Consider the following 16,116-nt stretch of genomic DNA (forward strand, 5'->3'; position numbering starts at 1 on the left):
CCTTTAAAGCCCTGAACAGCTTGGGTCTGGGCTACCTTAGAGAGTGCCTTCTTCGATATGATCCCCATCGCTCGTTGTGGTCATCTGAAGAGGTCCATCTCCAGTAACCACCAGTACGTCTGGTGGCAACTCAGAACCGGGCCTTTTCTGTAGCTGCTCCTGGCCTATGGAATGCACTTCCGGCAGATATCTGCAGTTTAGGCTCACTGTTGGCCTTTAAGAGAGCCCCAAAGACTTACTTGCTTGGCCTGGCCTCCCAAGGTTTTTAAATTGTTTTTAAGTATTTCAATTGGTTTTAAATTGTTTTTATATTGTTTTAAGTGGTGTGTTTTAAATGTTTGTTTTTATGTTTTTTAAACTAGTTGGACACTGCCCAGAGCCTCTGAATGGGGTGGTTTATAAATGTAATAAATAAATAATAAATATTCCAAATGCCCCAAATCTTAGTGAACAATGCAGGATCTAACTTTCTATGGCAGGGACGGATACCAAATCTAACCCCAAGGCCTTCACAGCTGCCTCCCTGTCTGATGTAACCTCTTTTCTAAAGGACATTTCCTCTCTGCCAAAATTATACAACTTAGCTACTTCCGCCCAAACGGAGGCCCAGGTAAAGGGCTCTTTAACTCTATTTACTTATGTACACTGGTCCCTCAACCTACGAACTACTCGACTTACGATGTTTTCGAGGTACGAATGACAAAAAAGACCGGAAGTCGTTGCCGTTTTAGATGCGGCTTACTCGACCTACGAATTTTTAGATGCGGCTTCCTCGACTTATGAATGTTTTCAGACCTCCGTGGATGCGCTCTTCGACTTACGAAAATTTCGACCTCCGAACGTGCGTTAGGAACGGATTAACATCGTAAGTCGAGGGACCACTGTATATATGTATGTATGTACATTTATATTCCACTCTTCCTCCAAGGAGCCCTTTAGCACATAGTTAAGTTTCTCCTCACAACAACCCTGTGAAGTAGGTTAGGCTAAGAGCGAAGTGACTGGCCCAGAGTCACCCAGCAAGTCTCATGGCTGAATGGGGATTTGAACTCGGGTCTTCCTGGTCCCAGTCCAGCCCTCTAACCACTATACTACACTGGCTCTTGTCCATGTGAACAGTGGTGGCAACAGGGGAAAAAATTAAAGTGGGGGTGGGCAGAGAAGGAACAAAATGCACTTATGGGTGGGCAAGCTGTGTCCTACATTAGATTTCTGAAACAAATGGGGGGGGGGGTGCAAACTACTAGTCCAAGGGGGCACTTGCAGCCCCCATGCATGTGAAACATGAGGGGATGAGGTTAGAGGAGCCTTTTACCTGTAGTGTACAAAAATCAGTCATAGGGTAGAGCAAAAACCCTTTAGTCCTCACGCACAGCCCTTGTTAAAAATCTTTTGCCAATCAAGCTTCCGAGGGCTTTCAAAGCATGAGCTACACCAGCAACGAATGATCCTGACAGCCGCCTAGACCTGCAGTGATCCTTTCTCTATGTCAGCTCAATCCATCCTTCTCTGTACTATAATTACTGAAACAAATTGTGCCTTCTCACATCTTTGAAAAAGAGTGCTAATGAATACCAGGCTGACAGCAGTGATGCAGCTTCAAAGAAGCGAGTGAGGCCCAATATTAACATCTATTAGCTGTACAGCTGCTCAGCAGAGAATCTCAAGAGGCAGAACTGCAAGCAGGAATCATTTCCCAAACCATCTAGTCTGTGCTGCTGCACATGTAGACGCCGTACAAAAGAGGCAGACGATGGATGATGTTTTTTTTTTAACTGCATACATGGCGGAAAGTGGGGGAGGTTCCTGATCAGCTGCTTAGAGCAGTGCAGAAGTTAAAGCAAAGACCAGATCATAACAAGTGCTGTTTATGTTCAGCTTCTGGTGAAATAAATGGAGATATTCTGCCCTTAAGAACCACACTGGCGAATCCTCACTGGCATTTCTCACCCCACCAACCCCAGGCAAGCAAAACACACCAACCAGGATCCAAAGAACTGCTGTTTGGTGCCTGAAAATGTTAATGGTTTGATTTAAACAATTCTACTTACCACGCAACAGTAACAATGACATTCCAAAAAAGAAAATGAAGGATTGTAAAATATTTTATTGCCACTGGTTAAAAATAAGAACATGGCACTTAGAAATGCTGAACATAAGAAAACTATTTTTCCCTCAGAACGTTTTAGGTTTCCTTACCAGTGCTAACTTGAACTAGAGCAAAACAGTGCTACTCATGTTTAATATATGCATTTGATAATCACCTAGAGATTTTTGATTAGGCGGTAAATAAATGTAATCAATACATACATATATAGCTTATTCTCTCTCTTTGCCTATGGCTAATGGTGCACTGATTGGTAAATTGAAAACCTTCTACAGAAATTATAATTATATACATAATATATCTGAATTGCTTACTGATCAGCTTCCACTTGCATAACTGGACTGTCCTAAGAGTGGACAGTCTTCTTGTTAATAGACAAAGGAAAACAAGACAATGCAATCTCACTTAAAAGAGGTGTTTTGGTGCCCAACTTGGTTGCAATCCTATGCATGCTTCCTTGAGAGAAACCCCCAATGAACACAGGGGGCCTTACTTCTGCATAAATATGCCTAGGATTTGACTGTAAAAGTATGTGTGTCCAAAATGCTAATCATGAGAAGGCATCATTAACAGATGAAAAGACTTGCACAGCTAGTTTCACAAACCCTAAGGAGCTGTGGACACTGCATTTAAATGGCATATACACACTACTCTATGAAATTCAGGGGAGGCTCAAAAGAACATTTTGCATTATGGCATAGGGGTCTGCTGTTCAAATAAAAATAAAGAAGTTCTACCGGGTGAATTCAAACCTACAGGTAGGTCTACAGTAGTGCTTTGGATTTGGGCCATTTTATTTTGACAGCCACTAGATACAGAGTGATGGCCTTTGATCTGGATTTTATCTCAACCCTGCCCAAGACACATTGCCTGTAGCCACAGACAAGCCACACAGTTTGTCTGGCCTCTCATTTCCAGCTGGGAGTATTTGCAGTCTCACAGGTTCCTTATGAGGATAAATGACAATAAAAATGGTAATGCATTTTGCCTCAAGCGCTCTATAAATAGTTGCTGGCATAGCCTCTCTCCACAACCCACTGAGAGTCCAAAGGAACTTAGGAGGAACAAAAGCACACACTTTCTTTGCAAAAGATGTTTGTAAATTTTAAATGATACATACAGTGGGGGGAACACTGCTTACTGTCTATGTGCTTGGTCACCTGAATACGAGATTGGGCACTAAGCAACCGTAGCATCAGCTTTCCAGGCAAGGATGGGCTGGGGCCACACAAAAACAATGCACCATGGATGCACGTCACAACACAAATGTCAATAGGATCCCTCCCTACAGACTTGTGATGTTCAGCAGATCTAGCTCTCACCCACACCTTGTAAAACACACACCAAAACACACCCTTTTCTGCCTCCCAACCCCATTTCTCTTGGGGGGTCTAGAAATTGTATGTATTACATATACATAGACATTATTACATACAATTATTCCACCAGCCTGTAAAGACCAAGCACCACCAGGCAGCCTCTCCGCAGGACATTAATTTCATTCTTAACAGGCCCAGCATTTCTCAGCTCTTGGCTTAGTTCAGGAAACCTCTGTATTTAACTGCCGCTTCCAAGAAAGATCCCGTTCATCTCATATGGTCTTTCCCTGTAGACCAGAGACTGCCGCTGAAGAGTCCTCTACGCTGCCTTCCCTTCAGCTTTCCCATTAGTCTTGAAACCGCCTTCCCCTGCCTGTCATTTTCCGGCGCAGGGACTTGCTGGTTCGTCCTGTGCTCGGTTTCTGGGCTCTCTTCTTTGCACCTTGACTGTGCCTGGTCTGCTTCCCTTTGGTCTTTTTCTGGCTACGGGAATGTAGCGAGGCAGTGAGCGATGAGATTCTGTAGTGGGAGGAAAAAAGTAATACATTCTAGAGCCAAGCCAGTTTCCAGCCCCTAATTTTTAAATTCTCTCTCCCTCACCTTCCACCCACACCACACCAAACTTAATCTGCAATTTGGAAGGTTGTGATTGATCAAGTACTCAATGTTCAGTTATGGGGGTCTGACCCCATAAGCTGCTGGACAGGAAACCAGCTGTGGATGGGACCGTAGCTCAGCGGTAGAGCATCTGTTGTGCACGCAGAAGGTTCCAGGTTCAATACCTGGCAGCATCTCCAGGTAGGGCTGGGAAAGACTCCTGCCTGAATCTAGATGCTGCCAGTCAGAACAGACAATACTGAGTTAGGTGGACCAATAGTCTGACTTGGTATAAGGCAGCTTCCTATGACCTCCCTGGTTCAAATCACATAGGAACATAGGAAGCTGCCATATACTGAGTCAGACCATTGGTCTATCTAGCTCAGTATTGTCTTCACAGACTGGCAGCAGCTTCTCCAAGGTTGCAGGCAGGAATCTCGCTCAGCCCTATCTTGGAGAAGCCAGGGAGGGAACTTGGAACCTTCTGCTCTTCCCAGAGCAGCTCCATCCCCTGAGGGGAATATCTTACAGTGCTACTCACACTTCTAGTCTCCCATCCATATGCAACCAGGGCAGACCCTGCTTAGCTAAGGGGACAAGTCATGCTTGCTACCACAAGACCACCTCTGCTATCATGAACTTACTAGGTGGCCTATTAATCAACCCTATGTTCTCTCCTCAAAACCCATTTCTTCCCAGTCCAGTTCAGTCTATCTGGACAACAACTTCCATGCCACCTTTCCCTGCCCTGCTTCCACCATATCTCAAGTATCTGCCATGTCACTCCACTCCTGTTCAGGCTCCTTCTAAGATAGCTTAAATTCTCTGGCTATGAATCAACCTAAGATGAGTGAGAGAGAACACACATGCTGCATTTCAAAGACCAGGCCAGATCAGTCCTCCCGCACCCAATACATGTGGCATTTGTGTTTGTGGAAGGTATTTTTCATACGTATGTTTATAGACAGAGACAGACAGACCAATCTATGGAACAAATGTGTTATCTAAAAAACCCAAAAAACCTCAAGATTAAACCATTGTTGCTAGAATTAAAAAAAAAAAAATCCTCATAACATAATTTTATGATACACGTCACAGATACCTGTTTAAATTTAAAAAAACCCACACAATTTGAACATGCCTCCTAAAAGACTACAGAGTGCCAACAGCACCCACAAAAGGCAGGAGACTGCCCTCCTGTGGCCAAAAACAAACAAACAAAAAACCCAGAGTTTTTGCTGTGTGAAACTGTTGTCTCAAGAACACGACGGGGTCTAACTTGTTTTAACCACTAGAATACGGATCACCACCCAAAAGGTGGGCTGGGGAGAAATTACTATATGCAGAGAAGAGGTAGGTAGGCAACAGGTGCTGAACCTCTCTCCCTGCCCACTGCCCAACACCCTTCTACAGCCTCACTTTTGTCTGAGTGCAACTTACTTCCTATAAGCCAGCCCTGGAGAAGTGGGGGGGGGGACACACAGGCAGGGGAAAGGCTCGAGAAACCTTGTCACTTCACATGAAATCACACCCATGCACCCCACTTTGTATTTCTTTGGCGGTCTGGAGCAGTGGTCAGAACTTAAGTTTTAAAAGAATGCTCTGTGTGTGTGTGTGTGCGCGCATATGCCTTTAAAAAATCTCATTCATATATATGTTCGTTATTATTTGCTTCTCTCCCTTACTCTCTTCCTTCTTAGCAGGGGTCAAGAAGATTAGAAGGGTGGAGGTGTTGGTACAGGGCACGTTGCATGTATAAGGCTGTTGGTGCGTTCAGTGTATGAACACTTCAATTAAAAAATGTTAATACTATTTGTCAATGTTAATACTAATTTTCAGACAGCAACCGCAGGAGTCTGCCACGGTTGCATTTAGTTAGCCGCACAGAGGCATGTTAAGAATATCACACAAGCTGGGCTCTAAGGTCCAAGGTACACAACAACAGATATCCAGCACATTTGTTCACGTGGTGTAGTGGTTAAAGTGTTGGACTCGGACTGGGGAGACCCAAGATCAAATCCCTGTTCAGCCATGAAGCGCACTGGGTGACTCTGGGCCAGTCACTTATCTCTCAGCCCAACCTACCTCACAGGGTTGTTGTAAGGAGAAACATAATCATGGACTCGTGGACGAAAAGTGGGCTTGTGGACAAAAAGTGGAATATAAATGTAAAGAAATAAATAAATGTAAAGAAATAAACTGAAGGTGTGTGTGCTTGTAGTGCATACGTACATGCTCACAAATTATCTTTCTGAGCAAGCCTTTCATTAAGACAGACAGGATGTTCTAAACCTGTTTTCCCAGTTGAAGGAGAGTAAAACATACCTCTGAGACAGGAAGGGGTCTCTAGATTTCTTCGGCAATGTGCATGCAGATACACTGGAGGCATCTTCTCTTTCCATGCCATCATCTTCTCCCTAATAAAAAGCCACATGAGCCTTCACATTACCACAAAGAGGTCTGGATATTGCTAGCAGAAACATTAAACTAACCTGGTTCCTTTGGGGAAACTAACTAAACTGCAGCTTCAAAAAGGTGGGTTGTACATCAGAGTGGCCCTCTTCAAAAGAGGACAGACAGCACATTTACGAAGCCTCTCACACAGATTCATGACAAGGCAATGCAATGTCCATGAGTGTGAGGCGCAAGTCAGGAAGTCTGAGTTCAAGACTTGGCCACAAAGTGGACTTTCCCATTCTCTAAGCCACTCTCTCACTTAAAATCTGCACGATGGAGATGGCATTGGGCCAGTTCTGGGTCCCCCATTTTTAAAGGACATGGATAAAACTCAAACAGGTGTAAAGAAGGGCCACAAAGATGGTGAGGGATCTGGAAACCAAGTCCTAGACTAGCAGGCTAAGCAGGGTCTGCCCTGGTTACATATGAAAGGGAGACTTGATGTATGAGCACTGTAAGATATTCCCCTCAGGGGATGGAGCTGCTCTGAGAAGAGCAGAAGGTTCCAAGTTCCCTCCCTGGCTTCTCCAAGATAGGGCTGAGAGAGATTCCTGCCTGCAACCTTGGAGAAGCTGCTGCCAGGCTGTGAAGACAATACTGAGCTAGATAGACCAATGGTCTGACTCAGTATATGGCAGCTTCCTATGTTCCTATGAAGATAGGATAGCCGTCTTCAAATATCTGGAGGGCTGTGAAATAGGAGCAGACTTGTTCTCTGTTGCTCATGTGAGCAGGACTAAAACCAGTGCACTGACATTAAAAGGAAGCAGATTTAGGCTAGACATTAGAAAGAATTTCCTCACAGTAACTGCTGTTTGAGAGTAGACCAGTCTGGCTTGTGCAATGGTGGATTCTCTTGCACGGGAGGTTTTCAAAGAGAGGCTGGAAGGCCATTTGTCATGGTTATCAGGATGACCCCTGCTAATTGTGCAAAGAGGCACCTTTCAAAGTGGTGATTCTCTTATATTTAGCAGGGGGAGAGCATCTGGCCCTCTCCAACCCCAGCACAGCATCCCTCCAGTGGCAGCTGTTGGTGTTTACTTTGTATTTCTTTTTCAGACTGTGAGCCCTTTGGGTTTTTTTATTCATTATTTTTCTTGAAAAAATATTATTTTTTGGAAACTTTGTTGAAAAAGAGGCATATAAATAGTAGTAGTAAGTAAGGGGTGCTGTAGCAGTTTCCTGCACTGAGCGGGAGCGGGTGCGGGTGTGTGTGTGTGTGTGTGTGTGCGCGCGCGCGGGCGGGTGCGGATTAGGAGATCTCCAAGATCGCTCCCAACATTCTACGATTCTGTCATACAGGCTGTTGCAAGGACTAGGGGTATGCACAAACCGCAGTTTGAACCGTTTGGGACTTTAAGAGGAGAGCAGGTCCTTACCTGCTCTCCATTGCCCCATGCAGTTTCCTGCTGGGGCAGCACATGTCTCAAGCACCCCTGTGCTGGCACCACACAGAGGTATTTGGGACGTGTGCTGCCCCAGCAGGAAGCTCCATGGGGCAGCAGAGAGCAGGTAAGGACCTGCTCTCCTCTTTCTTAAAGCTCCCGAATGGTGCTCGAACCGTAGTTCGTGCACACCCCTAGCATGGACTACTGAGATTCTGGATGCTAAATGTTTTGAACCCTCAAGGAGTACTGTATAAATGTCAAGTATCTCGACTCAAATCATGCTCTAAGGTGAGCTTCCAATCAGTAAGATAATTTATCTATATTAGCACACTCCTGTTTTATGCAATGCTTTGAAGAACTTCATCATTATAATCTAGGGTGCTTTACTGAATATAAAATCACATGTCTAAATAAAGATCAAAGACTGCTTGCAGTGCGGGGGGGGACCCCACCAGATACTCTTCTCCTACTGATCAAAAGCAGATTTAAATGAACAGGTTTTGTACTGCCCTTTGAAAAAGCAGCCTGTGGGAATCTGGCAGCTATCAAGGAGTACTGAAATCCCTAGGTAAGGGCCCAGCACAAAGACAACTGCCCTCAGCTGTACCACATTTAACAGAAATAACTCAACAGAGGACCAGCCTTACTGAACACAGCAGGAGTTGCAGAGCGTACAAGAAAATGGGCTCCCGCAGGAAGATAAGAATCAATCAGTGAAAGAATCTTGAAGTTTCATTTGTACAGGGCTATTGTTCATATTTATTGGCACCAATTAATGAATAAGAGCAAGACAGTAAGCTGAAAAAACACCTTCAATAGCTATTAAATGAGAAAGTCTATTCTCTTGAGAAATAACTGGCAGTGAAAGATTCTCAGACATGACAAAACTGATGATGAAGTGAAACATTTCTCAACAGAGCTGATAAGGCTGAATTCCTCCCTCAAAGCCATCTTTTCTGTAAATGCTTCATCTACATCCTCTACTAAGTATATGCAGTGGAACTGAAAACATATACTTTCCCATTTACCCTTGCCTCCATTACCTCCCCTGTCTTGAATGTAAGCTCCTTGGGGGCAGGGACTTGTCTTTCTGTTGCACACTGATGGTGCTATATAGGTAAGAACAAAAAGATATACGCAGTCCAGAATTCCAGCGAAGATGCTACAAGCTAGCTATCCTCCAAGCAGTTGTATTATTGCCACCCTCTTTGTTTTGTACACAGTCCCTTTGTACTGGTGCTGGACTTGTGTTCTTGTTGTTTGCCTGCCCGTGTCCTCTGCATTTTCATAATGAGACCTATTTGCTGCCCTGGCCTTGGTGTTTGGAAGGCCTCTTCCCATTTTTTGGCAAGGGAAAGTGTGTAGGATGCAAAGATTTCTAACTGAGGCATCTTTTGAAGTGGCGATTCTCTTCTACTTAGCAGGGGAGAGCAACTGGCCCTATCCATCTCCAGCACAGCACCCCTCCAGTGGCTGCTGCTGATGTCTACCTTGTGTTTCTTTTTAGATTGTGAGCTCTTTGTGGGACAGGGAAACATCTTTATTCATTATTTATCTCTCTATGTCAACTGCTTGAGAACTTTTGTTGAAAAGCAGTATATAAATATTTGTTGTAGTAGATTGTGAAATCTGAACTATTCTCCAAGTCATTCCCAATAACACACTTTTGCCCTGAAAAATCTAAAGCAACAGAGATACCCAACACATTTCTAAAGAAAACAAGAACTGGGCCAAAAGCACACATAAGGAGGCATTACCTCCTGAGTGGGCAGTCCCAACAGGCGTGTTCCTGAGAGGTCCAGGTCACTGATTGTAGTAACAGTGACTGTGTGGTTTGGGTGATCGTAGCTCACTGATTCCGTCTGGGACGTCACCAGATGATCCAACTCATCAGCTTCCTCTGAACAGGTTAAAAAAGGAAACGCAGAAGTTACAGATGTTAATGCGATTTCTCCAGCCAGCCTGTAAGAGGGTGGCATCCACATTCAAAATGAAGACACCACAATAGGTATGACTAGGTTTTCCTTTTGAATGTGAGCTTCTCAAGAGATATTGCTATCATCTGTAAGGGTTGGTTCAGACCTTACATGGAATCTTGGTTACAGCCTGTGATATCCCCAAGCCTCGGAAGCACACACTCCTCTCTCTGATACCTATGTGAGAGATCTACTTCCAATCTAGGTTAAAATAAACCAAGCTTGGTCATGACGTCTGACCCAGCCAATCTCAGTTCATTCTAACCTACTTACTTGAAATAAACCCCAATCGCGAACTCACTTCATAGCTTGGCTAGAGAGTGCAGTTAATCTATGTATCTTCTATATATTTATTTCTCCTAGGCGCAACCGTCGCTAATCCCATGCGTGGCAGCTCTTGTGAGAGTTCACGAGCGAGGGGAAGGGGAGAGGAAAGTGACAGTGGTGGGGAACATAAGGACAATGGACAAGCTAGCAAACGGGCAGGCAGGCAGGGAGAGAAAGCGGCAGTGGGGGAAAGAGAAAGCAGCAGCGGTGGGGAAGGGCGGGGGAGAGAAACCAGCGACCGGCTGGAAAAACATTGGAGGGGGGGAAGAGGGAAGAGGAGCGGGGAGGGCTGAGAACGAGGGGCCCAGAACGAGAGAGAACTAGAGGTGCAGATGCTCTGCACCTGGGCCAGCGAGTTTCAATTAAGTAGGTTAGAATAAACTGAGATCATCTCCGGTAGGGCATCACAACTGATCTAGATGTATTTTAACCTAGATTGGAAGAAGATGCTCGCTTGGAGGGGTAGGGGGAGAATGTGCTCCTGAGGCTCAGGGACACTGTGCGGAGCCAGGCTTTAACTGACGTTCTGCAGGCTGTCTGAATCAGTCCCAAGTGCCTTTCATCATACACACTAGATATAGAAGCCCAACAACGGTTCCGTGGTAGTCCAATGCTTTCTGCAAAAGATTCTCAGGCTTCTACCAAGATCTATACCAGGACTGCACAACTTTGGCTCTCCAGCTGTTGTTAGACTACAACTCTTATCATCCCCAGCCACAGTGGCCAATAGACAAAGGATGATGGAACTTTGAGTCCAACAACAGCTGGAAGGCCAAATTTGTGCAGCCTTGATCTATATACCAACCCTCCTCTCCCCAGCCTACCTAACCTATACAGGTAATTACATACAATATTCATCCTCCCAGACAGACTGAAAGTTTAGCAAGGTGACAATCCAGTGATCTTCACTACTTTTTAAAGTGGGGGCCACTTTGGCAAATAAAATCTTCAGTGTGGGTCATTTCCCACCAGGCTGGCTTCCAAACAGTGCTGAGCTTTTCCCAGAGCAAGGGAGGGGCCTTTAAGGGAAACTTAAAAGTGCTGTCAATCAAGCCCCATTGCCATCTTCCAAGGCATACACCGAATCCAGGGAAATTTCATCCCTCCCAGCATTTTCCTGACTCAAGGGGGAAAGCATTGGGCAGATCTCTATAAACTTCCCAGAGCTCCATCTGCACCTTCCAAGATGGTACTGGAGCTTGAGAGGGTTCCATTTCCCTTAAAGGAAAGGCCGCCTCTGAATTGTGCTACGCTGCATGGAGTATCTAGCTTTCACCAAAGCTTCTCACAGTCCTAACAAACCATTAGTCAGGGTCACTGGGAGTTACTGGCCCCCACTTACCATCCATATCTTCTGCTCTTTCCTCTTCCTAATAGGCTTATACCTGAAACGTTTCGGAGGCCATTATGAAGGACTCAGAAACATTTCTGCGCTGGGGGCAGTTTCGGCACCGAAACACCGACGGGGGTAGCACTTTAAGGGTGGGGGAGGGTGTACTCACCCCTCCCGCCGCATTTCCCCCGCCGGCGCGCGGTTAATTTTAAGCCCCTCGGGGCGGCAGCATTCCTCCCTGCCGCCCCATTTCCCCCGTTAGCCGGAAGTGGCCGGAAGTCATGAGCGCACGTGCGCACGTCGTGCGTGCGTGCGCCCTTCTGCTGTGTGCGCGCACGCACGACGGGCGCACGCGCACTCACGACTTCCATCTGACGGGGGAGATGGGGCGGCAGGGAGGAACACTGCCACCCCGAGGGGCTTAAAATCAACAGCGCGCTGGCGGGGGAAATGCAGCGGGAGGGGTGAGTACACCCTCCCCCGCTCTTAAAGTGCTACCCCCGTCGGCGCTGAAGATTTTCGTGCACATCCCTACTTCCTAATCCTCTGCAATTGCCAAGGTTCCATCTTCAGACCAAACACTTACCTAAGGCTTCTTCTCTCTCCTTCAACATCTTCATGTACTCCTTGTGGCGCTACAAGAAAACACACCCATAGATTTATGAGGAGTGCTCAGTTGGGTGATTGATTCTACCCTTCAGACGGAGGCTGTAACTGTGAGCAGCGTGGGGGGTAGGGATGTGCATGAAATTGGTTCGGAGGCCCTTTAGGGGCCTCTGAACTGGTTCGATGGCGGGGGGGGGGGTCTAGCTTCAAGAGCGGGGGAAGGTGCACTTACCCCTCCTGCCGCTTTCCCCTCGCTGGCATCCGTTTTATTCCAAGCCCATCAGAGCAGCAGTGGACCTCCCTGCCACCCCATTGCCCGGATATGACTAGAAGTCTCCGATGCGCTTGCATGCGCTGGCGCATCAGAGACTTCCGGTCATATCTGGACAATGGGGTGGCAGGGAGGTACGCTGCCACCCTGATGGGCTTAGAATAAAACGGACGCCAGCAAGGGGAAAGCGGCAGGAGGGGTAAGCGCACCCTCCCCTGCTCTTAAAGCTAGACAACTTCGCCGCCTTCGAGCCTCCCCGCTGCACTTCCATGCACATCCCTAGTGGGGGGTGAGTAAGTGATGCACAGGATAGACTTCCGGCATGCTGTGGGTGGCATGCAGTCTCATACAACCTCTTTGTTAATAACATCAGAATTGGGCTCAAGACTGATCCCAAATGGAAAAGTACCTCTTCCTTCATCTTCTTTTGCTCTTCCTTCAGTTTGCGTTTTATCTCCTCGACAGCCACTTTCCTCCTCTCGACCTTACGCTTGTGGAATCCTGTCAAGTATTCCCTGAAAATAGAAAATACATTCCCTATAGCAAATTAAAGGCACTGGGGGCTTCCCAGAAGGAAGGAAGAAAAGACTTTATCTCCCTGCACATACACCTTTTTTTTTTAATGCTGCACTTTGAGCCTAAGGGATAGAGAAAGAGATACTCCAACAATTCAATATTTTATCAATGTGTTGCCAATATGCTACCATGCAGAATCAACCCCTAATTTAAATGCCTGTACAGTACATGCTAACACTAAACATAAGATGGGAACCCCAGGCCACCAAATTCAATACAGGGCAGAACATGGCCCCTACACTTGTAATCCCTCCCACTGTAGAACTACAATGATGTGAGAAAATGCAATCTGTTAAGCTTCTCCCCTTTAATGAAACATTTAAAGTCCTGGGGCTTAACAGATTCACCCAGGCGGAACAACCCAAAGGCCATTTAGTCAAGCACATGGCTACAACCCATTTGCTGTCCAAAAAGCACTGTCATTCTTCTACCCGTCAACCTCACAGATCCTTTAGGCATGCAGTTCCTAAACCAGTAAGCCTGTGTCTGGACTGTACCATGTCAGACTGCAGGTTGGTGCTCACAATGAAATGCTCTGACATACAATATATATATATTTCCACTTAGGAAATTAGATATCAGACCTTGACAAACTGGTTTTCTACACGAAGGGATAGGTTAAAAATGTATGGATGAGCATTCAAATCACATCTACCCCCAGCTGCAGTCTGAAGCAGTACAGTGCAGACACAGGAGTACCACTTAGCTGAGAACTGGGTCTATATTCAGTTTCTAACATGGATTCAAATTTCTGCTTTAGGCACAGCATAGCTCTGAAAAAAATACCACCTTCTTTCAGAGTTACAAAAGGGTGATTCAAGGATGTTAAGAGACAAGTAGTCCAATGTTGCAAGGAAAATATACTCAGTTTTGAACCTGGGATATATAACTATGACAGAAACCAAGCCATAACTAACAAAACATGAATGCCATGCGTGAACATACAGCACAACGTATGTATACCTTAGCACTTTCTGTATGAGGAAACATCTCCTGTGAGAATGGAGATTTCAGGAGCAAAAGAGATGTTATGGCGGCTAGGGGCAGTGTACCCTGCAAGAGGGATTCCCAGACATTGTTTACTAAAGGCCATTGCAGCTAGGGGATTTTGGGAACTGTAGCCCACAACATCTGGGAATCCCTGTTACAGCAGACACTGCCCAAGGGAAAAGAGTTTGGCCATGTAAGCTCTCCATATGCACAGCCCATCATGCATAACCACACACATAACACAGGAATTACCCAGGATGGACTGTGCCACTTCAGAATGCAGGTGTGTGCGCGCAGGGAGCAGCCTTAATTGTGAATGTTCCCTTATGTAAAAGGTTCCCTGTTTACAGAAAACTAGCAAAACAGCAGGGAGAGCGATGCTTTCATAGGCTTCCTGATGCACTACCCTTCCACTTCAGGAACGATTTACAAATAAAAGAAATCCATGGAGAAGCATTCAAAAACAGTATCACCTACTTGTAGTCTGAAGTGGTGCAGTCTGTTTCCCACCTCAGGTTTCTAATACCTCATTCTGAAGTACTATTCAGATCTTAAAGCCATATTCACACATTACACTCAATGCAAATACAGCAGAATTCTTGCTCAGTACTCTACATGAGCCCTGTTTATGTGTCACAATTCAAAGTACACCATATGGGGGCATGTCAATTAGCCCCATCCCCTCCAGCAGCAACACATTTAATGATCACATCCCCAAATTTAGCATTTGTCTGAGCGGGGCAGCACTGAACCTAGGGACATTTCCCCCATGCATGCAGTTGCAGAACTGTAACATATGAACAGAACTAATATAGAACACTTCTGTAACATATGAACAGGGCTATTTCCAAGGGAACCAGTCCTTGTGGTGACTTTAAATGAATGCATTAGTCATACATCCCAAAATGCATACAGCCACCTGTATGTCCTAGCATGTTCACAGCCCTCTGGCAAGCACTATTCACACATTATGTTAAATGTACGTACAAGATGTGTACAGTTTAAACAGCCAGATCCGTATGCACATACAATTATTCACATATTACACAGGAACATGGGAAGCTGCCATATACTGAGTCAGACCACAGGTCCATCTAGCTCAGTATTGTCTCCACAGACTAGCAGCAGCTTCTCCAAGGTTGCAGGCAGGAATCTCTCTCAGCCCTATCTTGGGAGATGCCAGAACTTGGGACCTTCTGCTCTTCCCAGGGCAGCTCCATCCCCTAAGGGGAATATCTTTCAGTGTTCACACATCAAGTTTCCCATTCATATGCAACCAGGATGGACCCTGCTTAGCTAAGGGGACAAGTCATGCCTGCTACAAGGCCAGTTCTCCTCTCCAAAGGATTACGCTGAAGATACTCATATAGCACCACACTACCTACCCATAGCCTACGTTTGAGCAGGGGACAGGACTGTACCTAGATTAACTTTTAAAGAGAATGAATTCTCTTCTAAATATTGTCATTCACACAACAACATATGCATGCATACAGACACTTGTACACACATACAACATAGTGTCTGAATCAGGCGTGGATCAGGAGTGGAGAGTGTGGAGAACGCTCAGATGGGAAAGCCTTTGCCTGTAGGGCTGCCAATCCTCCAGGGTTCATGATCAACCACCAGAAAACCACGGAAGTCAATCCTGGAGATTTTAATGGCTCGATATTGTGCACAGAACTGCGGGGAGCTACGACAGCTCCATGAATAGCTTCAGGCAGTGCTGGCAAACCTATAAATTACCTGCGGGCGGCCGTCTTAGCACCCCCCTTTGGGTTTTCAACTGCCCCCACGTGTGAGACCTCAGTGCAGAAACCCCGAGGGACCTGCCTGCCTGCCTGCCTGCCTGTGCGAACCCGCGTGGAGGAGCGAGGCAGGCTGCCTGCAGCACGTTGCCATCCACGGGCAGAGCCAGCCAGTCCCCTCTGCTGGTTGCTCCCTTCCTCACCGTCGACTGTCCTCATCGAAGGTGAGGACCCGCCGGCTTGCTGAGCCACCACCCTCCCGCGGCTGCCTCTTCTTGTTGCGACCCATCCCGGGAACCGCCAGCCAAGCCGCGCTGCTCCCGCCCGGTTCCTCCAAGCGAGGCAACACCCGCTAGAGTAAGAGCGACTAGAGTGAACTTCCGCTCTCCGTCGATTTTTCCCTCCTGAGCTTCCGCTCTTC

The 16,116-nt window shown here is 46.3% G+C and overlaps 1 protein-coding gene across 1 annotated transcript; it reads right to left on the reverse strand.

Moving 5' to 3' along the window:
- Positions 1 to 2,087: 2,087 nt before the first annotated feature.
- Positions 2,088 to 16,102, reverse strand: NOL12 (nucleolar protein 12). Its single transcript, XM_053256738.1, has 6 exons — positions 15,899 to 16,102; positions 12,791 to 12,896; positions 12,091 to 12,139; positions 9,626 to 9,768; positions 6,349 to 6,440; positions 2,088 to 3,945 (listed from the first exon to the last, which is right to left on the reverse strand). The coding sequence occupies exons 1-6, from the start codon at positions 15,982 to 15,984 to the stop codon at positions 3,774 to 3,776; spliced, it is 648 nt and encodes a 215-aa protein (XP_053112713.1). The 5' UTR covers positions 15,985 to 16,102; the 3' UTR covers positions 2,088 to 3,773.
- Positions 16,103 to 16,116: the final 14 nt, after the last annotated feature.

Source organism: Hemicordylus capensis, chromosome 5, assembly GCF_027244095.1.
Source record: "Hemicordylus capensis ecotype Gifberg chromosome 5, rHemCap1.1.pri, whole genome shotgun sequence".
Taxonomy (NCBI): Eukaryota; Metazoa; Chordata; class Lepidosauria; order Squamata; family Cordylidae; genus Hemicordylus; species Hemicordylus capensis.

Excerpts from the sequence above, each read along its gene's own strand:
- NOL12 (XM_053256738.1), bottom strand. The coding sequence starts at position 15,984 with ATGGGTCGCAACAAGAAGAGGCAGCCGCGGGAGGGTGGTGGCTCAGCA. Across the intron at positions 12,140-12,790 it reads AAAAGAAGATGAAGGAAGAG|CGCCACAAGGAGTACATGAA; the intron begins GTACTTTTCCAT and ends GTTTTCTTGTAG. Across the intron at positions 3,946-6,348 it reads GACCCCTTCCTGTCTCAGAG|AATCTCATCGCTCACTGCCT; the intron begins GTATGTTTTACT and ends CTCCCACTACAG.